Source organism: Bubalus bubalis, chromosome 3 (assembly GCF_019923935.1).
Source record: "Bubalus bubalis isolate 160015118507 breed Murrah chromosome 3, NDDB_SH_1, whole genome shotgun sequence".
NCBI lineage: Eukaryota > Metazoa > Chordata > Mammalia > Artiodactyla > Bovidae > Bubalus > Bubalus bubalis.
The window spans coordinates 16,938,913-16,965,912 of NC_059159.1; the positions used below are offsets into that span (position 1 = coordinate 16,938,913).

General features: G+C 37.3%; 2 protein-coding genes across 6 annotated transcripts in view; one reads left to right on the forward strand and one right to left on the reverse strand.

Moving 5' to 3' along the window:
- KANSL1 (KAT8 regulatory NSL complex subunit 1) overlaps window positions 1–27,000 on the forward strand; it is a 171,923-nt gene that overhangs the window by 58,544 nt on the left and 86,379 nt on the right. The window lies entirely within an intron of this gene.
- Window positions 6,806–7,213, reverse strand: LOC112583653 (histone H2B type 1-L-like). The gene has a single exon (XM_025279911.2). It carries the CDS (start codon window positions 7,184–7,186, stop codon window positions 6,806–6,808), a length of 381 nt encoding a protein of 126 aa, XP_025135696.1. The 5' UTR covers window positions 7,187–7,213.

A 27,000-nucleotide genomic window follows, 5' to 3' on the forward strand; every position in this document is an offset into this window, starting at 1 on the left:
AGTTCTCTTGTCCCTGTTTCTTTCTCAGAAACAATTGTTTAAAAACTATTACAGATTGTAAAATTTGTTTGTATAGAAGAGATAGACTTGTTGCCTTTTCACACGGCCACATATCACAGGCAGAATTTCGATTACTGTTCTTTAGATGCATAAAATTTAAAATAGTTGAATCCTTCATTGATTAATTTAGTTGCTTTTCATAGAGCTTTACTTAGAATGAAAAGATCAGGGATATTTTTCTGCAGATCTTTAGAGTTTTCAGCTGGGTTGCTGTAACCCATTTCTCTAGATTTCCAACTGGGTGAAAATGTTTTTCTTTGTAAATTGGCACTTCCCCAGCGTATTTTTCCGCAAGTATTCTTTGAGCACACCCTGTGTCTAGTGAATTTTGTAAGATCTTTATTCACAAGGCTGAAGACAGGCCAATCTTCTCTTTGTAAAAGTGAAAACAGAATGAGGCTTGCTTCCGACTCAGTTTGCTTCAAGTGGAAAGGCTAACTTTGTCTTTGCAGCAAGTTTGGTGTGCTAATTGTTCTCTCAAATGAAAATTCTCTTGATTTGCTCTTACTGTTAATAAGTAGGTCTCAGACCCAAGAGTTGAGAAGTGTGCATTCAAGATGGTGACATATAAATAGAGGCATTAATGTCTGCAGCAGTGTTAGATTGTTTATAATTCCATGGTTTTCCCTAAATAGTGTGATGACCTTCCCAGATGAGATAAATTTACTTAATTTCATCCATGAACAGTAAGATTGGCTGACAGACTTAATGGAACGATAAAAAAATAGTACTGCCCTTGGATGTTTCATAGTAGGCCAGCCTTCAAGGAGCTACAGTTTATAGTCCTTTAAGAGAGTCCTTCAGTAGTGATCAGAAGAGTTAACCAGAGTTGATCATCTGAGTAGAAACAAGTTATGTCAGTCATCTCGACAACAGAAGTGTCCTAAATGTCCCTGTGGCAGTTCCAGAAAAGGAGAACCAGAATTCTCTGAGCAAAGGATAATTAAATATAAAAAATCTCAAGTTAACTTTTAGTTATTTGGAGAATGGCCTTTCAGTATTGTGTATCATCAAGGTAAACCTTATCCCCAAAGGGCAAGGAAATACTTCTCTGATAGAAGAACAAGTACTGAAGTAGAATTAGGAACTTGATTTCTGTCTTCAAGAAATAATTTACGTGACCGACTGCCCCCACCCTCCCATGTTTAAGTAGAAGAGGAAGTGTTAGAATTACACAGTGTTTGCTCAGGACTAGATACACGGAACTGGCACTAAATGCTAAAATGTAGGAGAAAGGAGGGAGATCACTCTGGGCTTATAATAAGTAAGGTGGTCAGAAGACCTGAGAAGAAATGAAGTTTTAGTTGGGATCAAGAATGGGCACTTAGGTTTCCAAGAGGAAATAGGATGTTTCAGGTTCAAGGATGAGGAGCCTCAAGATGGAGGAAGTTGTGTTGGGTAACAAGGAAGAGAGCTGTCTGCCAGAGATAAAAGGTTCAAAAAGCAGAAAATGAGGTTGGAAGAGAAAGTTGGGGTCACATAGCTTTTGAATACCAAACTAGTACATTTTGATTTTATCCTAAGAACAGTGGAGAATCACTAACGTAGAATGAAAGGCATGATTAAAGTGCTCTCATAAAGGTGTCTTTGAGAGTGGATGTGGAGGTGTAGTATAGGGCAAGACTTAAAAGCCAGTAGCCTAGCTGTAAGTCTTCTGAACCAGGGTTATGAATATGGAATGAAAAGAAAGGTCCAGATGCAAGATTAATGAAACAGAGACTTTGGAGAGGAGCACAGATTTGTTATCTACAAATAAGATACCTAGGGAAAAAGAGATCAAATGACTGTGCTAAAGATTATTAGGACAAGAGTCAGGGTTCTGCTAGAGTTCTTACTCCAAATCTAACATACTTCACTGATTACACACTTTAGGAAACTTGATGAAGTGACTGGATTTTGACCCTTGAAAATTGGCTGAATATTGATGTAACTCACAGAGGCAAGAAGAGATTGTCAGTGTTTCGGGAGGGAAAGAAATGAAATTATTCGAAATGAAAGGTCTTTTGTTGGAGAAGAGTTTCCCTAAGAGGAGCATCTGTGTTTAGCTTTTATGTTTATCTCTTAAAGTTTTTTTTATTAAAATTTTAAAAATCAAGGCAGGTGGCGCAGTGGTAAAGAATATGTCTGCCAATGCAGGAGAGACAGAGACACAGCTTTGCTCCCTGGTCAGGAAGATCCCCTGAAGGAAGAAATGGCAACCCACTCTAATATTCTTGCCTGGAAAATTCCATGGGCAGAGGAGCCTGGTGGGCTACAGTCCATGCGTGCACTGGTATACATTATATAGTTTAAGGTGTAGAATATGATTCAATTTGTAGGTGTTGTGAAATGATCACCACAGTAAGTCTGGTTAACATCTATCTCCATAGTTACACAGTTTTGTTTCTTGTAATGAGAACTTTTAAGATTTACTATCTTAGCAATTTTCAAATGTGTAATACAGTATTAATAACTATAGTTGCCAGTGCTGTACATTACACCCCCATAACTTATTTTATAACTAGAAACTTGTACCTTTTGATTCCTTTTATCCAGTTTACTTAAACCCCCACCACCTGCCTCTGGCAACCACCAGTCTGTTGTCTATGCAGCTCTTTTTTGTGTGTGGTTTGAAGTAAGACTTGAACCCCTTTACCACCACCACTCCCAGCCCCACCATGAATAACAAGTTGTCCCTAACCAGTATATTGAGTAAAACCATTCTTTTAGAAATCCTGCTGTGATTGTAAACTAAATTCATATAAATGTCTGTTAGCGTGTTGTCTTCTGTTTTCTGTGTCCAGTGTCAGTACCTGTATTAGTATCACACTGAATTACCAAAGGCTTACGTGACACAGTGTTATTCTGCATACTATCTATAATATACATTATTTGCCATAGGTTTAAATATATGATGGAATAACCACACAAATTACATGTATTTGTGAGGGCACTATCCATGTTTATCATCTTCTTCCATATGAATTTTACATCAGTTTATCAACTTCCTTTAAATCATGTTGCCAGGTGGATTGTGACTGTACGTTAATTTGGAGATATGACATCTTGGCAACATTAAGTCTCCTAAAGTTGTGATATTTTTCTCTATGAAGTTAAAATTTATAACTTTGCTTTCTATAGGTCTTGCATGTTTTCAGTTGTGTTTATTTCTATGTACTTTAGGGATTTTAATGCTGTTAGGCATGAGCTTATTTCTTGTTGGTTAGGTGGGCAAACTCCTTATATATGTTAGATTTTGTTTCTTTGTCTGGCTACCTTACAGAATTACTCCTTTTAGCAATTCTTTCAGTTCTTTCTATTTGATTTTACTAGGTGAGTAGTCACTTAGAAGCTCGATGATGACATTTTTGTTTTCTCTTTTCAAGTTATTTTGTGTTTCTTTTTCTTGTCCAGTTGCATAAACTAGACCCCTCCAGTACATGGTTGGGTAGTACTGGAGGTATAGGGACTTTTTTTTCTGCGTCCCGACTTTATTATTAGAGAATTTATGTTTTGTCATTGAGTGTATGTGATTTGTGCTATGGGTTTGTGATAATTCTCTTTTGTTAGGTTCTTTTAATTTCTAATGCAATAAGGATTTTTGTTACAACTATTAAATACTACCAATGCCTCTTTAGTATCTGTGGCAGTAGTTTTATATATATATAAATATATATTTTTCTTTTAGAGCTTTTAAATGATTTCCTGATGTTGACTGACCCTTGAATTCATTTAGCAAATGTTTATTGTGTGCCTAGTATTTGCCAGGGGCTCTTCAAAGCCCTGAGATAGAGCAGTGAACCAAAAAGACAAAAATCTATGCTGTCTCTTGAGTATATATTCCAGCTGGGAATGTTCTGAGGCCAAATATTATCAGTTATTGACTATCTGGATGACCTGGATTATTATTTTAGCATATGTCAAATGGGATTCATTAAGTATTATGATTTGTTTGTTTGAAGAGGGGGCTTGCTTTCCCTCCACATTTGTAACTTGGAATGACATATAGTTTACTTTTTCACGCTGTCAGATCCTTTGACAAGGATGATCTGTTCACTCACTAATGTTTTTTGATAGAACTTGACTGTTAAATATCTTGAATTAGTTGGCTGTTATACTTATGGATAGGTCTTTGCTTATATTTTAAATTTCTTCTGTGGTTGTTCGTTTATGGAAGCTTTTTAATCTCTTTCAAGACCAAATTTTAGCTGTATATTTTCCCTGAAAATCACTCATTTTGCCTAAATTTTCAATTTGTTGGTATGAAATTCTGCCTAGTAATGTCTTAAAATCTTCCCATAGATTATTATTTGTATTGCTTTAACTCAGATCTATTTTTTTCTTCTTTTTGCATCCAGTTTTCTGGTTTATCAGTAAGCTCTTCTATTTCCTTTTGTTTTTACATTCACTTCTTTCTTTGGATTCTAAAAAAGCTTAAGTTTTAGGTCATTTATTTTCATTCTGCCTTATTTTCTTAAATTAGCATTTAAGTCTCTAACATTTTCTCTGAGTTAGTTCTTTGGCTAAATTCTGAGAGTTTGGTTTGTCACAGCTTTATTATTATTTTGTAAAATAGAGCAATTTTAGTTTCTCTTCAGTGTAATTATTTAGAAAGATGTGTTCAATTTTCCAGTCTTTTTTTTTTTTTAATGCAGCCCTTTAAATTTTTTTTTCTAGTTTTGTTGCATTGTGTTAAAGAATGTGGCCCGTGTGCTTTCTGATTTTTGAATTTGAGACCCATTACAGGGTCTGCCGTTAATCCTTTTATGGGTATTTGAAAAGTATATATTAGTTTGAGTTTAAATGTAAACTTCTGGATATAAATAAGTAGTCATGATTATTTTTACTAGATTCATACCTCTCCATCAAAGTTGTATTTACCTCAGGTTTTCATTGCGTTCGGCATCGCACTGTGGGTGAAGGAAGCTTTAGAGAGCTGTAGTATTTCTGACTGCTAACCCTGTGATTGGAGAAGGCAGTGGCAGCCCACTCCAGTGTTCCTGCCTGGAGAATCCCAGGGACCGGGGAGCCTGGTGGGCTGCCGTCTATGGGGTCGCACGGAGTCGGACACGACTGAAGCGACTTAACAGCAGCAGCAGCCCTGTGATTGTTGCACCTTAGTTTCTTCTGTAATGTCAAACTTATTAAAGTAACACTTACCTAATGGGGTTTTTCTTGGGCTTTTTACATACATTATTTCTTCTATCTTATGTCCTATTTCAGTGCCTGGCACATAAATAATAGTACTGATATTTAGATTTTGAGTGTGTATCCATTGTCTAACACTATGGTGAGTTTTTCTGTGTAGCGAGTCCTTTTGTACATTGTGTTCTTTCTTTTAAATTGGGTTCTGTGACCAAGGGATATCATTTAGATGGATACTCCCCCTACCCCCCCTCTAGCCCCCCCCCGCCCCCCTGCTTTCTAAGAGTTGGTCTCTTTAGTCTGTTGTCATTGATAAACGAGTGTTCTGGTTTATCATCAAGTTTGACTGTTAATACTGTTATTTAGAAAAATGAATATAATAGGTTCTCAGTGATACTTTACCTACATTTTTAAATACTTGAGAAGACAAAAGATTTTTTCTGGCATTTACATGTTTTTTCTTTCCCCTGACATTTGTAATTTGAGTAATAGCTGGCATAAGATAGGATTGTTTTTAAACTGCCTTCTAAATAGGCTTCTTACAGACTGTAGGAACTACAGACTCTCTTTCCCTCCTATTTGTGTGGTTTTTCCAGATATGAGTCTGTTTAGGTGTTTCCCATCATTCACCCTATTGCTATTTTGAGCCAGATAGCTCTTTGTTGTGAGGGGCTGCCCTGTCCATTGTAGGATGTTTAACAGCATCTCTGGTCTCTACCTACCAAAAGCCACTCTCCCCACCTGCTGTGATGACCAAATAACGACATTGCCACATGTGTCCTGGGGGTACAAAATCACCCTTGGCGGAGAACCTCTGGGTTAGTCTTCCTTATGTCTCCTTGGAGAGGAAAGGGCACTAATGTCATTCCTGAATGTGAAGAATGCCCTTTATTTCACTTTATATAACATTCTCCAGTTGTGTCTACTTATCAATGAAAAAACTAAAATTGAGGTAAACTCTTGAGAAGGCATCTTAGAAACCATATAATACTTATAGCTCGACTGATTTCCTTCCCTTACCATTTACTCCTTTCCGTCATCCCACCCTCATATTTCTTTGTCACCAGTCCTAAGAAGAGAATATAACTTTATCTGTATTTGGGTAGTGTTTAAGGTTTTGCAGTGAAGATGGACACTGATGAGTCAAACTGTACCTTTAAAGGAGAAGTTCTCTAAGGACAGTCAGGAGGAATGTGTACCTAAGAATCAGAATCAGTTAGCTCCCCTCCCCCATTTCCAGTTGCCTTTGATTCAAACATGGATATATTATGCCAGTCAGACTTTCTCAGTTGAGGTAGGTTGTGAACCATCGCTTTGTTCTTTCAATCCCCCCCACCCCCGTTTTTTCCCCTACTTTTCTCTTCCTCTTCACTATTTTATACCTTCCTCCCCCCTCAAAAAAAAAACAACAACAACAGGATATCCTTTTGTCCAGTTAGCCTCATTCCCCTCTACTTCAGAGTTAAGGGTAGTGAAAGTGAAGTCGCTCAGTCGTGTCCAACTCTTAGTGACCCCATGGACTACAGCCCACCAGGCCCTCCGTCCATGGGATTTTCCAGGCAAGAGTACTGGAGTGGGATGCCATTGCCTTCTCCGTTAACACCAGCTAGGCATATTATATTTACTTGGAGCTGGTATACTTGGTGACAACCTTAGTGCCCTCGGACACGGCGTGCTTGGCCAGCTCCCCAGGTAGCATCAAGCGCCCGGCGGTCTGGATCTCCCTGGATGTGATAGTCAAGTACTTGTTGTAATGCGCCAGGCTCGATGCCTCGCCAGTGATGCGCTCAAAAATGTCGTTGACGAAGGAGTTCATGATGCCCATGGCCTTGGATGAGATGCCGGTGTCTGGATGGACTTGCTTCAGCACCTTGTACACGTACACGGAGTAGCTCTCCTTGCGGCTGCGCTTGCGCTTCTTGCCGTCCTTCTTCTGGGCCTTGGTCACAGCTTTTTTAGAGCCCTTTTTAGGGGCAGGAGCAGACTTAGCCAGTTCAGGCATGTCTATAATGACAACACCCAACAACACAGAAAGATCTATTGGGGCTGATTTCAAAATGCTGCATCTGATTTAGAGGGGACAGATGATGCAGTAATATCTGGCCGTAAGATAAATATGGCATTTGAAGCAGTTGCTAAAGAGAGAGTTCTCTCTTTAAAGCCTTTGCCTGTTGAGTCATCTGACGTTTAAGTTCATGAAACATTCTGTTTTACTGGTCAGCCTTTTTTGTCCTCTGACCTTTGCTGACTTGGGCAGATAATTCCTGGGGCTGGGTTTCTCCCCACCTTATCGTTCCTTTTGGATCCAATTTTCTTAGCTTCTCTCCTTAGCACTGATAATTTTCTTTTTTCTTGTATTAGTATTAAGAGGAGTGAGTGGATTGCAAGCTTTCTGGGTTGCTAACCTACTACTGAATAAACAACCTGGTCTCTTGATGTTTCATGAGGTCTTCAACTCCTGTGTTTCCAGATAGCCATTTCATGTAGTCTTGTCCTTCTCTATTACGAATGTTCTTTTCCTGTCAAGTGAGACTCGTGTATATGAAAACTTTTTGTAAATAGCCAGTGGAGTTCAGTTCATATCCTGTGCTGCTTTGTTTCATTTCCAGCCCACATTTTGGGAATGTGTTTCTGTGTCTTCATTTATCTATTTGCTTGTTAATCCCAGAACATTTATTTGCATAGGCTCATGATAAAAGAGAAAGTTAATAATAAGGGAACACTGTTTTATGTAGAGTAAAATGACTTTGCAAACTAAAGCTGTCCCTGTGCCTATCTTTGTAGAAAAGAAATTTAAAGAGGAACTTTCCATGTCTGATAGCTTTACATTTATTCATGTTTCCTATACATTTCAAGCTCCATCGCTCTCCAGTCTCAACTAAAATGGGCTGGCGAGTTGTGTACCTGCATGTGTCTCTTTGTTTGAACTTTCTCATTAAATTTACTTCACTTACTTGACAAGGAAAGTGAGTAATGCTTAGGATAAAATTGCAGTATGACCAAGTAGTAAGCCAGGAAGACTTCCTAGTTAGGAGTCCGACTTTCTTTCCCAAAGCCCTTGTAGATTTAAAAGCTTGCTTTAAGTTTCTGTTGTTCTGTGTCAGGTGGGCTCATGGCCTGGTGCTTCTGTGTCAGCAAATATCTCTATAAAAGTCCAGAGTCCAGACAGATGGGTAGGTGGCATGAGTTCCTTAGAGGTTCTAAGTATCCTAACATTTAAAAATGATTTATCACAGGGGACTTTAGCATCTCTGGATTTAGTTTGTTTTTAAACAAATATTTAGCATTTTGCTGCTTTGGTCTCTTACCCTGCCAATCACTTTTTTAAAGGGGGCTACTTGGGTGAGAATGTAAAAACCAATAACCGATGATACTCTAGATTGGTAACATGAATTGGCTCATTACATGATGTTTGTTTGCTGGACTTACAAAAAAAAAAGACCCACCACCTGTGTCATTCTGACACCTGCTCTTTTCAAATCCTTTTTGGCATGATCTAAATAAATTTCTGAAATCCCCCCTCTTTCTCCTTTTGTGTGTGTTGTCAGTATTAGTTTCACTAAACCCTCTGTCATTCTGTATAATAGTTGAGGCTGAGGACTTTAATTGGTGACATACATTGCTTCCAGGAAGTTTTTAGCAATAGAACTACCAAAGACTTCATAGTCGTAATGTAGCCCTTGATTGGTCTTTGAAGAGTATTTTGTTGTTCTCTTGGTGTGTTTAGATTTTGTAATCTGCTACTGCTGCTAAGTCACTTGAGTCGTGTCCGACTCTGTGCGACCCCATAGACAGCAGCCCACCAGGCTTCCCCGTCCCTGGGATTCTCCAGGCAAGAACACTGGAGTGGGTTGCCATTTCCTTCTCCAGTGCATGAAAGTGAAAAGTGAAAGTGAAGTCGCTCAGTCGTGTCCGACTCTGTGTGACCCCATGGACTGCAGCCTACCAGGCTCCTCTGTCCATTTGTAATCTAGTAAATTATTAACAACTGAACTTTTGTATGAAATGGGAGTGTTTTAAATGAAAAATGATTGTGATCTGGGAGTAAGTTCTAAAATACCAGTATCAAATGAGTATTTAAGTAGAGGTAGACATATAATCTTTAAAATGTTTGTCGTATAGAATTACTTAGGCACTTGTATATTGGTCTGTTTGCCAAAAGATGCTAATTCTTTATTCTTAGCTTTAAAATTTTATTTCTTTCCATGTATAAGTGATTATTAAGAAGTCTGATCTATTTAACATATTTTCCTTCCAAGGTGGGCATGATTCTCGACTTTTGCTATATACTATAATCACCTGGGTAACTAAAAAAAAAAAATCCTGATGTTAAGGTTGTACTCCAGACCAAGTAAAACAATCTCTAGGATGAAATTTAGGCATCTGTATTTTCAAAATTCTCCAGGAGATTCTGTGGTGTAACCAAAGTTGTGAGTCTCTGCTTCTAGGATGTTTTTGTGATTTAGGGACCCTTTAAAAAACAAAACAAAACAAACTATAGACATTCTTTCCAGAAAAATGGGTATAATGACTTCTGGAAGCCTCAAATTAAGAAACCCTGTCCTAGAAGTAGCCTTTACTTGCTAGATTTAATTGGAGCCAGTTGAATGTAAGAAGTTAGGTAATTTGTAATGATGAAGGAATATATATCATCACTCATAAACATGTCATTCATTTAACAAATAACAAATGTATATCAGGTACTCAGTATTTTCCAGGCTCTCTTGTAGTTGCTTGGGATATAGCTGCCAATATAAAATTTCTGTTTCCAAGAGATTTTATCCTAATGTGGAAGGAAGGTGATGAGTAAATGATCCAAGGTCACTTAACTGTTGCTAAAATGAGAAATAACAGCAGTATAGGGAGATTGAAAGTGATAGTTGGCTGAGGGAGGTGGCTATTTTAAATAGAGTGGTGGGGAAGGCATCTCTGAGATCTAAATGAAGTGAGAGGGGTAGTCCTATGACGATCTTGAAGAATAGTGTTCCCAGTGAACAAGTACAAAGGCCCCCAAGGTGGGACTGAGCTAGGCTTGGTGAATTTTAAGTAGGAAAGCCAGGTGGCAGGAGTATGTATGGTTATCCAGGTGTAGGATGAGTGTCAGGAGATAAAATCAGAGGCCCTGTAGGCTCTTGGAAGAAGCTTGACATTGTAATTTCAATTTGACATGAACTTAACTTGATTATAACACTATTGTTCGGAGAATGCAATGGCACCCCACTCCAGTACTCTTGCCTGGAAAATCCCATGGATGGAAGAGCCTGGTGGGCTGCAATCCATGGGGTCACTAAGAGTCGGACACGACTTAGCGACTTCATTTTCACTTCTTACTTTCATGCATTGAAGAAGGAAATGGCAACCCAGTCCAGCGTTCTTGCCTGGAGAATCCCAGGGACGGGGGAGCCTGGTGGGCTGCAGTCCATGGGGTCGCACAGAGTCAGACACTACTGAAGCGACTTAGCAGCAGCAACACTATTGTTAATGTTTAACTTCATGCCTAAAATAATTTTGAAATAATCTTCAGCTTTCAGTTATTTTGAATTTAGTGGAAAGTTAGCACTCAATGTGTTGTGCTACTTATTTGGAAAAGAATCTCAACCAGGCTGAATTTTTTTGATAAGGGACCACCCATGTCTTCTTTATATTCATATTGCTCAGCACAGATTATGTTCAACAGTTTTTGCCGACAGACTACAAGGGACCTTGCAGTTAACTTAGACAAGTGCTTGTAAATTTACATCAAAGTTCTAATGCATATTAATTTACTGGGTGCCTGCTATGTGCTCATAGTCATTCCCAGACTCCGTAGGTACATGTGGAATCCCTTTGAGATATTTCAGGTTTGGTTCCAGACCACTACAATAAAGGGAATATCACAATAAAGTGAGTCACATGAATTTTTTGTTTTCCTATTGTACATAAAAGCGTATGCTATTGTAGTCTATTAAATGTGCAATAGCATTATGCCTAAAAAATGTACATACTTTAATTGAAAAATACTTTATTGTTAAAAAATGTTAACCATAATCTAAGCCTTCAGGGAGTTGTAATCTTTTTTGCAATAGTAGCATCAAAGATCACTGATTACAGATCACCGTTAAAAATGCAGAAGTAATGAAAAGTTTGAAGGATTGTGGGAATTACCAAAATGTGACAGAGAAACACAAGTGAATAAATGATACTGGTAAATGTCAACTTTGGAGAAGGAAATGGCAACCCACTCCAGTATTCTTGCCTAGAGAATCCTGTGGACAGAGGAGCCTGGTGGGCTGCTGTCCGTAGGGTTGCATAGAGTCAGACACTACTGAAGCATGCGTTGGAGAAGGAAATGGCAACCCCACTCCAGTGTTCTTGCCTGGAGAATCCCAGGGACGGAAGAGCCTGGTGGGCTGCCGTCTATGGGATCACACAGAGTCCGACACGACTGAAGCGACTTATCAGTAGCAGCAGGGTTGCCACAGGACCTTCAATTTGTAAAAACACAAAATCTGTGAAAGTCAATTAAATGAGGTATGCCTGTGTGTTACAAAGGAAGAAACAGACTCAACGACAGTGGCAGAACCAGAATTTGAATCCGGGCCTTTTTGACTCTGCACTTTATCATGCTGCCTTCTGAGTAATGAGATAGAGGGTGATTTTTGAAGGCATCATCTGTTGAGCCAGTGTCATGAGTTTTTGTTTATTAATACAGAACAAGAGGGCCTTAGGCGTATTACCTTAAAAACACTGTGTTATGTGAAAGATTTTAATTGTAGAGATATTTTCTTGAAATAGTAATAATTTCTTATATTTGTTGAGTGTAAAGTATTCAGTACTATGGGAGGTGCAGACATGAGTCATAAATAATAGATCCACAGGCTTAGCAGAGCTAAGGTATTACATAAATCATGTTGTATAAGATACAAAGCAATCACTGTCAGAAAAGGTATAAAGTGCCATGGAAGTTCTGCTGAGGAAGAGTTTATTGGTACATGGAAGAGGACATTTGGGAGGATAGATAGGATTTAGATCTAGATTGGGGTGGGGAGAACAAAGGAGGGTGTTAGGGGTTCTAGAGGGAGAGAGCAAAAGGAGGAAGATTCTGCGTACAGGATTAGCAAAAGCTTGGAATTGGGGGCATGTAAGGAGCCACATCAGGGAAGGTGGAAATCAATTTGTTTGTAGTATAGGGTGAAGTGAAGTGAAGTCGTTCAGTCGTGTCCAACTCTTGGCGATCCCATGGACTGGAGTCTACCAGGCTTCTCTGTCCGTGGGATTCTCCAGGCAAGAATACTGGAGTGGGTTGCCATTTCCTTCTCCAGGGGATCTTCCTGACCCAGGGATCGAACCCAGGTCTCCTGCATTGCAGGCAGACACTTTACCCTTTGAACCACCAGGGAAGCCAGTTGTAGTATAGGGTGGGGGAAAGGAAATACAACTACAGGTAAGGAAGATTACACCTATTCAGAAGCATTTGTGTATTAGGCCAAGGAGTATTTGTGAGAAAAGGGACATCTTGATCAATCACATGGTCTGTGGTGGAAGTTGATGTTAGTTGGTTGGATTAATATGGGTCAGCAAATTAGCTTGTAGTGGCTTGAGGTTAGTTTTTATAAATAAAGTTTTATTGGAACACAGTCATGCTTCTTCATTTGTATACCATCTATGGCTACTTTGGTTACACAGTGGCAGAATTGAGTAATTGAAACAGAGACTTTATATTCTGCAAAGTCTGACATTTTTACTATCTGGCCCTATACAGAAGTCTGCCAGCTCCTGGATTATAGAGGTGGAGGCAGAAATCCTATTCAGCATTGTTGTTATAGCTAGGATCTAACTCTGTGCCTTCATGACAAATGAAATGAGGGCCACGTTGCAGTAGGCCTAGTAGAAGAAGGAGAGAGAAGAATTTATTGAATATGGCAATTGCTTAGATTTAAGAGTCTAGGAAGAGGAAGGAATCAACATTTTTTAAAAGTGACTTGAGAGTGATATTTCGGGATAGAATAGGCTTTTAATTGTAAGTTATGTTTTGTTCTTTAAAAAGACCTTATGTTAAATATGCTTTAGAGATGTAATATTGGGAAGTGCGAATTTTTCCCACATGTGGTAAATATTTCCTCCCTGTTTATGATTAGGAGTGGGTTTTTCTCAAGGTCTAACAAGGTGGTGGTCATACTTGTGACCATAAAACAAATTGTATCTAACGTTTAAATTCTAATCCTTAAAATGTGACAAAACTCTCCAGCTATCCTTAGACCTTCAGGGAAAGGATGTTTATTTACTGTGCTCCCCTCTCCCCCTAATTCTCTGGAGATCACGTGAGTGCCTCTCATTTTTGAAATGCTGCTTTCTTTGGGGAGTTGTAAGGAAAGGAGTGTAATGGCATAGCCATGTATAGAACTTGTTACACTATTTGCTCATCTCAAAAGTGTTAAATATTTATAAATACATGACGTTTTTCAGTTACTGCTATTTATCACTTACTATGTATCAAAACCATGTGCTAAGTACTTTCTATAAGCCATCTTTAATGCTTTAGAACTTTCTTCTGAGGTGGGATGATGTGTCCCTATCATTCCTATTGTGGCAGTGAGAAAACCAGGCTCCAGGAAGACAGTTAAGTTATACATCTACTAAGGGCAAGGCTGTTGTTACCCTAAACTTGCCCTCAGCTTGTACTCTGGTAGTTCTTAAATTTTATGTTCATTAGAGTCGCCCCAGCACTTCAAAGAACAGCAACAGCAAAGAACGTGTTCCTGGGCCTCTGTCAGGGATTTGCCCCATAGGTGGTTCTAACATTTGTGATCCTTGCATCAGACTTGGAGAAAACGCTGCCATATGTCCAGACTTCTGTTACTGGATATTGCTTCATGTGGGAAACAACTGCTTTAACCCCTTTTCCCATACAGACTCAGGATTTTGCTTTTTGTAAACATTTTGAAATATTTGTTAATTTAGTCAAGCAGGAGATAATATGATTATGTAGTATCTTACCAGCTGAGGATTTTCCCCTCCTCTCTTTAAAACAAATTTAGAATTTTTAAGTATGTATGAAATATATTGTTTTCTTCTCTGTTGCATTTTGAGCATATTTAATTTTCAGTTGGATCATGTTTTTGCATCCAAATATTGTGGCTTTTCCAGGTCATCCTAATTTGAAGCAGTACATTACTTAGTTGATCGGATCTTTCATGTTTTTAAAAGAAGAAACGTTATCTAGATGTAAAAATCTTAGGCCTGTCAAATTTCTGTGATATTTTTCAACTTTGCACTTTAGATTCAATATAGAGGAAAGAACGCTGCATTGTCAAGACTGTACAACTTGACCAGTTATTTGACCTTGGTTATGCCATATACCCTTTCTTAATCAGTCCCTATCTGTACAATAGAGACCATACATAGATTGATGGCATGCCTTGTTTTTTGTTGTTTTGATCAAAAGAGTATGTGAAAGTTCCTGTGAAAACTGAAAGCCTATTCAAATATGAGGTAGTGGTATTTTCAGAAGCTTGTGGATGAATGAAGCATTTATTTTAGTGCTATTCACAACGTAGTCTCATAATAGCGAGTGCTTACTGAGGGGTTCTGTGGAGGTACACTAATTATCTCTTTAGGAGATGCTTTTAGCTGGCTAAAATGAAGAACAAAAGACTTTGAGAAGATAATAAGGATGGAGCACCTCCATGCTCATCATTTCACTTACAGCTTATTATGTTATTTTAGACACACTCTAGGTAAGTTTTGTAGTTTGATTTTATAGTTCATAACTGAAAGGGTTTTTTAAGCTGTACTAACCTGACAATTTGTGCTCTTCCGTTTAAAAAAAAAATCTTGTGGAGCTATTTATTGCATGGAAATTGAGACCTAAATAGTTGCTTCTCCCTGAGAACTAAGGCTGAGTTTGAGCATAGCACAGTTGTGTTCGTCATAAAGTTAACTCTCCTGGGTAGCTACAATATTTTTTAAATTCCTGATGACAGAGGTTTGGGGAATTTAGAACTATATCCAGATATTACATTATCAAATGGTTAAGTAGAAATAGAAAATGTGTTGCATAAATCAGTAGATTTGTTTTGCTAAGAATCTTATGAAATAGGAAAAGCCAGGGGGTGGTGTCTGTATTTGAAATAATGAGATGGGGCGATACAGGGTGAGTTGGAACATAACAGCTACGTCATTGTGGACTCTTGAGTTCACCAGTGCTCTTAAGTCGTGTTACGAAAGACCTTTATTTTCATGCAGAATCGCTGCTTGGGCCTTCTCTTTGTATAGAGTGGGTTTAAAGCAGACTTTGAGAAGTAGGTCTTTGGATGAGATGATGTCCTAAAAGATCTATTTTTAGCCAAATAGTTTTTACCACTGAATAGAATTTGACCTTAGAATTGGAAACCCAATTCAGAGCATGCAGCTTCTGTTGAACTTTAGTAGTTATCTTGATACGTCATTTACTATGTTCCATCCAAATAATTTTCAGTAATCTAGGGAGTTAGAAGAAGTACCATTCATCTTGTGTGGGAAAAGACAAATCAGTAATAAATTTGGCTTAGGGGGCTTGATATTCTCTTTTCACATAGAAAGTTAGGTGCACTAAAAGGGTCTTAATTTCTTTCTTGGAATTTTTTGCTGTGTAGTATTCCCCTGGCCATATTTTAAGGGAGCTTTTTCTAGATGGTGTTCCTCATAAACAAATTGTCATATATGGGTTATTTACTTGGCAACCTATACCTGTAATCATGGCTGTTTATAAAGGTTCACCAGAACTTGTCTGTATGTGCTTTTTATTTTCATAAATAGATTGCTGAGTCTGAGTATGTATTTTTGTAGTGAGCTCATTTAGATAGCCATAGAAATTGTCAGAGTTGGTTCAACTTGTCTTTGATTTAAATTTGAATATGTAGTTAGTAGTCTTCTGGTATTTCAGAAGTTTGTTGTAGACCTCATGCTGAGGTGGAAATCTGGAATTTCTTGTTCTGTTCTAGATTGGCGTTTGCCCATTTATTCATTCAACAAACATTTCTTGATTGTCCCTAGAGTTTTGGCACACCATGGAAAATCTAGAATTGTACAATCTACACCTGCTATTGTGAGTAAAAGGGATTTTGAAAGGACTTGGAAAGTAAACTTTTTCTCCAAAATGAATGTTCTGTAATTTTAATATTACCCCCGCCCCCCATGACAAAGGAATAAAAATTCTTTATAAAAAGCAAAGAACCACAGAAAGGTAAAACAGAAGTGTTTACAAAACTAGGTTACCTGGTCCGTGTGATGCCCCTGTAGAAAATACTGCCTTCATCGGGGTAGTGTAGAGCGCATGTGATTTGGAATCAGATAGACTTCAAGTTTCAACTTGATGATTTTACTACCTCTGGTGCTGAGCAGAACATTGAATCACTGTGGACCTTCAAGTATGCACATTTCTTCTGGAAAGACAATAACCTCAGAGAATTTCTTTGAGAATTTTAATGTGTGAGCACATAATATGGTATTTGGCTATTAAATGAATATTCTCACCCTACTCTTTCATTTTCCCTCCCATTTCATCTGAAGGCCCCATATTTTTAGTTTGTCTCGTGGTATTTAAGGACTTTTTGATTTGGGTATATTACAGCTATATGCATATATTTGGTTTTGCAGTTACGTACAGAGTTGGATTTTTATCAGTGTGTGGTTTTTGGATATCCACTTGATTGAATAAGGAAGGTGTAAAATAATTCCTTTTACTACATTCTTGCTTTACTATTCTGTTGATGGACTTATCTGGTGTTTGCTATGCATAAAAGCTCTTTTTGTATTAATATTATTAGGTTCTCAGAATCTTATGAGTTTGAACAATTCAAAAGACACAGGTATTAATGTATCTTGTTAATTTGCTTTCCAAAGAGATTTTTTCAGTTGTATTCATTTATACCGGCAGTATATCAAGTTGTTTAACCATATTCCAATTAGCAGGGAGAAGGATCATTTAATGTTTGCTAAACTTATGAGTGAAAAATAACAACTTAAATTTGCATTTAAAAGTTTTTAGTGAGGTTGGATATTCTCATGTTTTAATCTTTGCAAAAAGTCATATCCATTTTTGTGACTCTTCGTAGCGAAGCTATTAACCTTTGTTGATTATACTGGAAGTCAAACCTGGATAAGCTATAATTTCTATATAGTTAAATTTTTTGTCTATTGATCTTTTGAGCTTTCTTCCTCAACCTAAAATAATAGATATCCTTTATCCCTCCAATATTAATAGGAGAATTTTTACTGTTTTCTTCTAGATTTTTCTGGTGGTTTTATTTTTTAGAAACTAGCCATCAAAACATTTTTTGTTCCATGCTATGAGGATCTGCCTAAGTCCTCCCTGCCACGTTTCCCAAAGAGAGAACTAATGACTCAAAACTACTTATTCTTATATTACTTTTCTTTGTAACTCTTGAAGTTGCATTAAATCCACATGTTAATTTGAAAAAATATCTTTCCATCCAAAATATGGGTTGTTTCTTTATATTCATTTAGCCTTATAAAAGTTTTTTTGAGCATTTTGTACTTTTTAAAAATGCTTTTCTCAGTAGGATCTCATTATTTTTATTGCTGGCAAATAGAAAACACTAAATATGAAAAAAAAATTTCCATCTTTTTATCTGGTTTCTTACCTGCTTTAAAAGTCTAGAAATAAATGCAAGTAATATTAGGAAATGATTCATTTTTGATAAACACTTTATAATTGTATATGTGCCTGCCTCCTCCTGTCTCTCTCTCCAGTAGGTTGAAAGAATAATGGCAGGATAAATAATATTTTAAAGTAAAGCTGTCATGGTGGTTTAAATTCTTCTGAATGCTGCAAAAGAGATAATAGTAACTGCACATCTTTAAAATGTTGAATAAGATAATAGAAGTAAAAATCACTGCCTACCATGTAGTAGGCCCTAATGTTGCATTTCTCTTACAATAAGATTTTTATGAATGATTCCTTTTGGTAAAGTTTATGCATACATATTAAGATACTGCCACTGTTTTCTTGGGGTGATAGTTCTGTGGCATGAAAATGAAATCTAGGCAATCCATGTGCTGTAATGCAAATTGTTTTGTTTTTCTTTACAAAAGTAATGATCTTAGAATCATGGAATTTTGCTGTGCGTTTTAATTCTTTAGATGGTTCTTGGGCTGCCTTCTTAATTTCATAAATAGAGAAACTGAGTTCTAGACAAATTTACTCTGGTCTCACAGCTTGTTTGTGACAGACTAGGAATCTTACTCATATGTCCCTTTATAGTAAGTCTCTGAAAAAGGATATCTATACTTGGTTTGAATGAAGACATCATCACTTTCTTGGACAACAGGGAATGCTTTTACACATCATTGGAAGAAAAAATTTCTTCTGCATCATCTATGTTGATGTTAATTTTGTTCCTTCTCCTTCCCTCATATAGTGTCTTCTCATGATAGCTCCTGGAGCATTTGAAAGGCGCTGTTTACCTGTGGACGGATCGGCTTATGATATTTTTTTTAAAAAATACTTTTTAACCTGGATAATTTCATTTAATGAATGTCATGAGCTTTTCTGTCTAAATATACCTTTCTTTTAACCGTTTTTTTATCAGATGGACTATCCTTGTTACTTCTCTCTGTGTCTGTTTGAATCTCTTTGTGAGACAACTTGCTTGTGGCTTGATTAGTATTGCAGTGTCTGGTGGTCCTATCACTAAGCCATGTTCTGATAACAATACTTTTATTAGCAGATTCAGCTACTTCAACAATCTTAATCTAGCCTGCTGTCAACTTTAAACATTTGTTTTTCTCACACATGGTCTTCCCCATTTTGTCTTTGTACAGATGGCTTTTGATCCCAACTGAAGAAACATAGGTTATCTATGAAGTCTAAAATGGAGACTCTGCTTTAGTATGATGTGTTTGTAATTGTTTACTTTTTCTTTAACTGGTTATTATCATCGTCTTTCTAGGAGAGAGTGAAGTTGTGATGACCTGCTTGGTGTTCTGAAGAGTTTGCATTCACTTCAGATTTTAATTAAGTTGGGAGGTCATAGTCCATAAAGGGGTCTGGGAAGGTTGGAAGGCGATGTTTGACTGTTAGAGCTTAACGTTTTTTTGATACTTCATGTAGTTTTTTTTTTTTTTTTAACAGACTTAAATTTTTTGGCCACCCAGTTTGTGGGTGAGTGCAGGGAGTCCTAACCACTGGACCACCAGGGAATTCCCATTGTAGTTTAAAAAACAACAGGGAGTCCCTGGTAGTTCAGTGGTTAAGACTCCGTGCTTTTCATTGCAGGAGGCATGGGTTCAGTCCCTGGTCAGGTAACTAAGAACTGGCATACCTTGCAGCACAGCTGGGGGAGGGGGGGGGGCGGGGGGGGGGAAACAACAGCAAAAGCCCTAATAGTAAAGAGCCACGGTTGTGGTTGTATTCCATTATTTGAGACTCTAAAGCTGAAAATTTTTTTCTCATTTTGCACCCAGTATTTCCACATTAGCTCAATGGGATGTTTTGAGCTTAGTGCAACAAAAACCTTTTATGAACTCTGGATATTGCATGGACATACTCTTTACCTGAGGCCCTTATATATCCCCTCCTTCCTCCCTCCGGTGAGCTCAGTTTAGATGTGAAAACAGCTTTGAGGTAAGAGGAGGGCACTTCAGTTGCTTTCTTGTCTCTAAATCTAGGCTTCTGTGAAGTGAGTCCAGTAGTGGCAAAGCTTCAGTTTGGACCCTGTTCCACAGGATAATGTCTGAATTCAAATGTGGCTGTCTCCTACTTTAAGACCTGTTGGTCTTGAGAGGTAGATTTGTAATTTGAAGGTTGAACTGGCTTAGATTCCCATCGTGACGGAGGATAGGTTTTAATCAAGGGCATGCTTAACCAGCTACTGGGAATCGGAATGTGACCAGAAACTGCACCATGTCTCTTTCATACCTCATGCCTAATAACCTACCTGCTTGACTTAGCTTAGTTTAACAGTAAATGAAAATATTCTTATGGTGTGGAACTGTATTTTCTCTTTCCTAATCCAAATATGTGTTGTTAGGGACCTGTGGCATTGCTCCTTGGCATGGCACGGTAATGTTAATTGCTGGTTTGCAGAGCTGGCCATCATTGAATTGAGGGAGGGCAGCGCAGAGCTTGCTTCAAACACCTGGATTGTAGCAATTGTGAAGGGTTGAAAAAGCGTGGGAAAGAGAGTTTAGGGTGCTTTCTTTAAGCAATAGAGACATTGCACTCAGGGTTCTGACATAATGGAATTGATGTTTTAAGATGAAGACTTACAGATGTATATGCACTTATTAAAGAAAAGAGAGGCTGAAGACAGTTAAAAAACCATTTGGCAAATACAGCTTGCTTTCAGTATGGCCGAGGGGCTGGGGATGGTTCCTGGAGCATGAGTCTCCTCACCCTGCAGATAGCAAGATTCATAGATACTCAAGGCCGTTACATAAAGTGGGGTAGTACAGTCAGCCTTTTGTATTCCAAGTTGGTTGATTCCCAGGATGTGGAACCCCGGAATACGAAGGGCCAACTGTATTCAGTTCATTGTGGTAACACTCAAAATAATAAGCTACTTTATCCCAAACTAAAATTGCCAATGTCCCTTGATGTTAGGCCCCTCTGCATTCCTCTTTGATTTTCTTTGAAATACTTCGCTAGTGAGAACTGTTTGTATCAATTGTTAATATGTATAAGACCTTTTTATAGGATGGATACTAATGAGAACTATTTCTTTCAAAGTTACAATCAAAGTTAGAAATTCTCAAAGACTAAGTTAAGTTTCTTTTCAACCATGTACTGAGCTGCATGATTTAATTCTAAACAAAAAATTTTAATAACAAAGAAAACACAGGCAAAATCTTTATATTTCATCCTTTTACTCTCCACCCCAAATATTCACTAAAGTGCCATAATACAATACAGATATTTTCAATTTAATCCAGACCTTTAAATTTGCCTTTAAACTTGTAAGACTAAACAAGACCAAAAAAAAAAAAAAAAACAAAAAACAAAAAAAAAACCTTCGAACAGTGACTCCCAAAATGTGATCCACAGATGAGCAGAATGAGCAAGACTCAGGAATTTAAGTTCCTGGGGAAATCCTTCATTTAATTTAGAAATACAAATTCTCAGACCACACCTCCTTAATTAGCCCTATGGGGTTGAGGCCTTAACAGTCTGTACTTCCACAAGTAAGCCCTCCAGGTAATTCTGATACCGAGACCAAGGTTTGAGAGCCATTGATTTAAAGCAAAGAAAGAATGTTATTTCTTCCCTCTGAAATATTTAGGAATATGAAATTCAGAAGGAAAGGAGTCAGATAGGGTATATAGTTAATGGATGATTATGACTTTGTAGGTTACTTTCATTGCTAGTGTGAAGACTGCTGTTCTTTATTTCTCTTAAACTACAAAAATAATTTTAGACTGTCAGAACAATTTACTGTTACAGTTAATGAAGGAAGATTAAGTTTGAGATGATTTCTGTCACCTGAATGGACCTTACTTAATGGAATCTCTGGCAAAATCATTTGTTAAATATTTTCATTCCTAATCCAGTTCAGAATATTGACTAGAGGAAATATAAAACGGTAGCAGATGTTTCCAATGTATTGGCAATGGAAATACTTCACACTGATTCTTGTGTGGCTGGGCAGCTAACACCTACTATTTTTACATGTTCATGAGAAAGAGCTTTCACGGTTTTAACTGCTTTATTGAATTATAATCCATATATTATCTGATTCATTCATTTAAAGTATATAGTTTATTAGCTTTTAGTATGCTAACAGAGTTGCAAATATTAACTTAATTATTGATAATTTTCTCTAACAAGTTGATTTACTCCAGATATTGATCACATAAGAATTTCTAAGTCAGTGAAAGCAACTCAAATGTCCTCCAACAGATGGATAAACAAAACAAAGCATGGCCATAAAAGGGAATGTTATTCAGCCTTAAAAAGGAAGGTTATTCTGTTCTATCAGAGTGTAGTTGATTAACAGTGTTGTGTTAGTTTCAGGTGTATAGCAAAGTGATTCAATTACATACATTCTTTTTAAAATACCTTTCCATTTACATTATTACAGAACATTGAGTGTATTTCCCTGTGCTGTACAGTAGGTCCTTACTGTTTATTATAAGGAAGGTAATTCTGACGTGTTACAACATGAATGGATCTTGAGAACATTATGCTGAATGAAATATATAAAATACACAAAAAAGTATACTGTATGATTCCACTTATACAAGGATCTAGAGTAGTCAAATTCATAGATAATACAGAGTGGAATGATGTTTGCCAGGATGTGGAGGGAAGGAGGAATTAGGAATACAGAGGTTTCGGTTGCAAGATGAAGAGAGTTCTGGAAATGGGTGGTGGCAGTGGTCACACAACAATGTGAATATGCTTCACACCGTTGACCTGTACACTTAAATAGTTTAGATGGTACATTTTATGTTGTGTTTTACCACAGTTAAATTGTAAAACAAGTTAAAATATGCTTCATTTGCAATTATTTTATTTTTTTAATTATTTTTTTTTAATTGGACGCTAATTACTTTACAGTATTGTAGTGGTTTTTGCCATATATCGACATGAATCAGACATGGGTGTACATGTGTTCCTCATTCTGAACTCCCCTCCCACCTCCCTCCCCTTCCCATCCCTCAGGGTCATCCCAGTGCTCCGGCCCTGAGCACCCTGTCTCATGCATTGAACCTGGACTGGCGATCTGTTTCACACATGATAATATACATGTTTCAGTGCTATTCTCTCAAATCATCCCACCCTCGCCTTCTCCCACAGAGTCCAAAAGACTGTTCTACACATCTTGTGTCTCTTGTTGTCTCGCATATAGGGTCATCGTTACCATCTTTCTAAATTCCATATATATGCGTTAATATACTGTCATTTGCAATTATTTTAAATGTCTTTGTAGAATCATCCTTTTTATAAGCTGAAAGATTCTAGTAAGGATTTTTAATTATTTTTTTAAAATTTAGATATAATTAATACACCATAAGATTTATGTTTGAAATGTATACAATTCAGTGATTGTTAATGTGTTCGCAAAATTGTGCAGCTACCATCAGTGTCTAATTTTAGAACATTTTCATCATCCCCCAAAGAAACCCCGTTACCATCGAGATAGTCACTTGCTTCTCCTCTTGCTCTGTTCACCAGCCCCTTATAGCCACTGATCTATCTATGGATTTCCCTGTGCTAGACATTTCATATAAATGGAATCATACAATGTATAATCATCAGCATCCAACTTTTTTCATTTATTGCAATATTTTCAAGGTTTATACATGATATAACATCTGTCGATGCTTCATTCTTTTTTATGGACAAATCCCATTGTATGGCTGTGCCACATTTTGTTTATTCATTCATCTGTTGATGAACTTTGGTCAGTTCCACCTTTTTGGTTATTATGAATAATTCTGTAACCATTCATGTACAAGTTTTTGTGTAGATATATTTTTAGTTCTCAGGTGTGTACCTTAGGAGTAGGCTTGCTGGGTCGTTTGGTAGCTCTATGTTTAATTTTTTGAGGAACCAACAAATTGTGTTTCAAAGATACTGCACCATTTTACATTCTCATCAGCAGTGGTTGAGGGCTCCAGTTGCTCCTCATCTTTGTCCACTTTTTTTAATTGTCTTTTTAATTATAGCCACGTTAATGGCTGTGGAGTGGTATCACTGGTTTGATTTACATTTCCCTAGTGACTAATGATGTTGATTCACCTGTGTATCTCAGGTACTTATCACTTAGATATCTTCTTTGGAAAAATGTTTATTCAGATCCTTTGCCCATTTTGGAGTAGATTATTTGTTAATTGTTGAATTGTAAGTGTTTTATATATTCTGGATACAAATCTCTTGTCAGATATTTGACTTGCAGATATTTTCTTCCCGTCCATGGATTGTTTGCACTTCCTTGATATGTCCAGTGCACAAAAGTTTTAAATTTTGTTACAGTCCATTTTATCTTTTTTTTTTTTCTTTTGTTCCTTTTTGCCTTTTGTGTCACAGCATATGACACTGTTGCTTAAATTAACCCGAGGTCACAAAGAATTTATTCCTATGTTTTATTCTAGGAGTTTTATAGTTTAAGCTCTTACATTCCAGCTTATGACCCACTTTGGGTTAATTTTGTATGTGGAGTGAGATAGTGGTCCACATTCATTCTTCTGCATATTGTCATGGCACATTACTAATTAAAAGGGCTATTCTTTCCCCATAGTGTGTTTTAAAAATAGAAATGAATATAATTTTAAGATGGAAACGTACTTGTTTAAAAATTTGATGGCTGTAAAGTGGCACTTTCTTCTTTGTTATTAAATTACAAAAGTATTAGATAATTCTCATCTCTCTTCATTATGCTGATGTACTTAAATTGATGTGGCAGTTTTTAGACTGGGGCCAAAGGTGCTTTGTTTAATTTTAGTATTTTGGGGTGTTTTTAGGACAGTGTTTTCAAAGAATGCTTTCTTTTCCTGGAGTGATAGTTTCCAAAGTCAGAGGGTGCTATTACAGAAGAGGGAAGGAAACTAACGCTCACTTAGTGCCTATCATTGACACTATGCTTTTGTATACATATTAATTCTTCACATTTCCACAGATAGAAAAATGAGTACCAGACATAACAAGTGACTTATGCTGTCACACGGCTTAGTAGTTGGTTAAGAGCATGAACTAGAATCAGGGTTGTGTCACTCCAAAGCATAGGTTTTCTCTGTGTTTCTCTGTGCTGACTAGTACATGAGTAAGCAATTCATTGAATGTTTGGATAAGCATGTGCTTACAGGTAGATGAGTGATATAATGGTGGGAGGACTTCTGATGGAGAAATAGATATTAAAGAAAAAAGATTAATAATGGAAATTGTAAAGTGACTTGAGGGAACTAGGACTTTTGATGACAGCAAGTGTTGTATTTGTCATGGTACCCAAAGCATGTTAGGCATTATACATTTCTCTGCAAATGAAACATTTTAAACTCGATTCAGAAAATTTGGTCAAATGCTGTACGAGGACAGAAAAATAATGGGAATAATGTGAGTTTACTTTAATAAAGATCAAGAGGGGTTTTTCTTTCATTTATTTAGTGAATATTACATTCCTTTGATGTTACAAGTATTGCTCTGAGTTTGGGAATAGGGCAGTTAAGAAAGACATGTAATTTTCTTTTCCTTTTTTTTGTTTTAGCTTTCTCTTTTGCTGAAATGAGTTTCTACTGAAAACTTAAGACTTCATAGCATGTTAGAAACTTGTAATGGTAATACTTTATTTCTGAAGTCTTTAGAATTGATTCTTGAGCCACTACAGACAGTTGAATGTGAATAAGTTTAGTGAATTCTATCCAGGATTCCTGTTGAGAGGTTAAATTTGTGGGAGGTGTGTATTTCTGCTATTGTGAGTTCTAACTTTGTATGTTGGTAGCTTACTGTCATGATCCTCGATCTCCAGTTCTTGCTGTCAGCTGAAGCTTTTGCAGCAAGTGAAAAATACTGCCTCGTTTTTGTATGGAATTTTGTATTTTTAAAGATCTTTGAATCTTTAGACAAATAATACATCCAAACAACCTGGCTTGCTCTTGGTTTAGGGAACTGAAGACTAGTATTTACTTTGCATGTGTGGGAGCAGTGTTCTCCTGAAGTCAAGTCAGAAGTCAGGAAATGTGAATTCTTTTCCTGGATGGCTTGCTGTACCTAAGGCAGATCGTTTCACCTCAGCTGCAGTTAGCTAGCCATATTCACTTCTAAGGGCACCTAGAGGCTAGGGAGCTATTATAACACACTTCAGCTACCTTTTCGTTGGGATTTTTTTTTTCCCACTGAAGGATGAATCATTCTTACATTCAAAACAGTAGGATGAAGCCACATTATCAAATTGTTTTAAGTGCACACTGAAAACTTTTCTGACAGTTGTTTGTATCTAGGGAGGTGAATTCCCACACACCCCTCTATAAATATTGAGTGCTTTCTTTTTACAAGGATTTTTGCTGGGTTCTGAGGATAACATGTTAGACTAAGGATGTGAAATCAGATATGTAAGTTCTTTCTGATAAATAGAGGGCAGAAATAAGCATACACTCTAAAATATGTAATAAACTTCTAAAGGTTTAAAGAATGGAGGAGAGGATATTTGAAATGTCTGGAAATATTTCAGAGAATGCTTTAACATGAAATATTATTTTGACCGTCAGATAGTAGAGAAGGAGGGGTTGGTAAGAGAATAAGTAAGTAGAGTAAAAAGGGGAAGAAGCAGATGCAGGGGACAGAAGTAGGCCGAGGGAGTAAGTATCAACATAAGCCCAGAGGTAAGCAGTGTTGTGTTTATTTTATTAAAAAATTAGAAACAAAATTTATTGGAGTATAGTTGCTTCACAATGTTGTGTTAGTTTCTGCTATACAGCAAAATGAATCAGCTATATGCTATATGTATACATATATCCCCTCTTTTTGGGTTTTCTTCATATATAGGACACTACAGAGCATTGTAGTGTTCCCTGTGCTATACAGTAGGTACTCATTCGTTACTTATTTTGTACATAGTAACGATAGTGTGTATCCATCAGTCCCGAAGTACAGTCTTTCATAAGGGGTTGACACTTGACTGTGTAACATCTACTTTCTATTCAGTGTAAGGGGGCTTCCCAGGTGGTGCTAGTGGCCAAGAACCTGCCTGCAAATGCAGGAGATGGAAGAGATGTGGCTTTGATCCCTGGCTCGGGAAGATCTCCTGGAGGAGGGCATGGCAACGCACTCCAGTATTCTTGCTTGGAGAATCCCCATGGACAGAGGAGCCTGGTGGGCTGCAGTCCATAGGGTCCCAAAGA

Excerpts from the sequence above, each read along its gene's own strand:
- LOC112583653 (XM_025279911.2), bottom strand. The coding sequence starts at position 7,186 with ATGCCTGAACTGGCTAAGTCTGCTCCTGCCCCTAAAAAGGGCTCTAAA.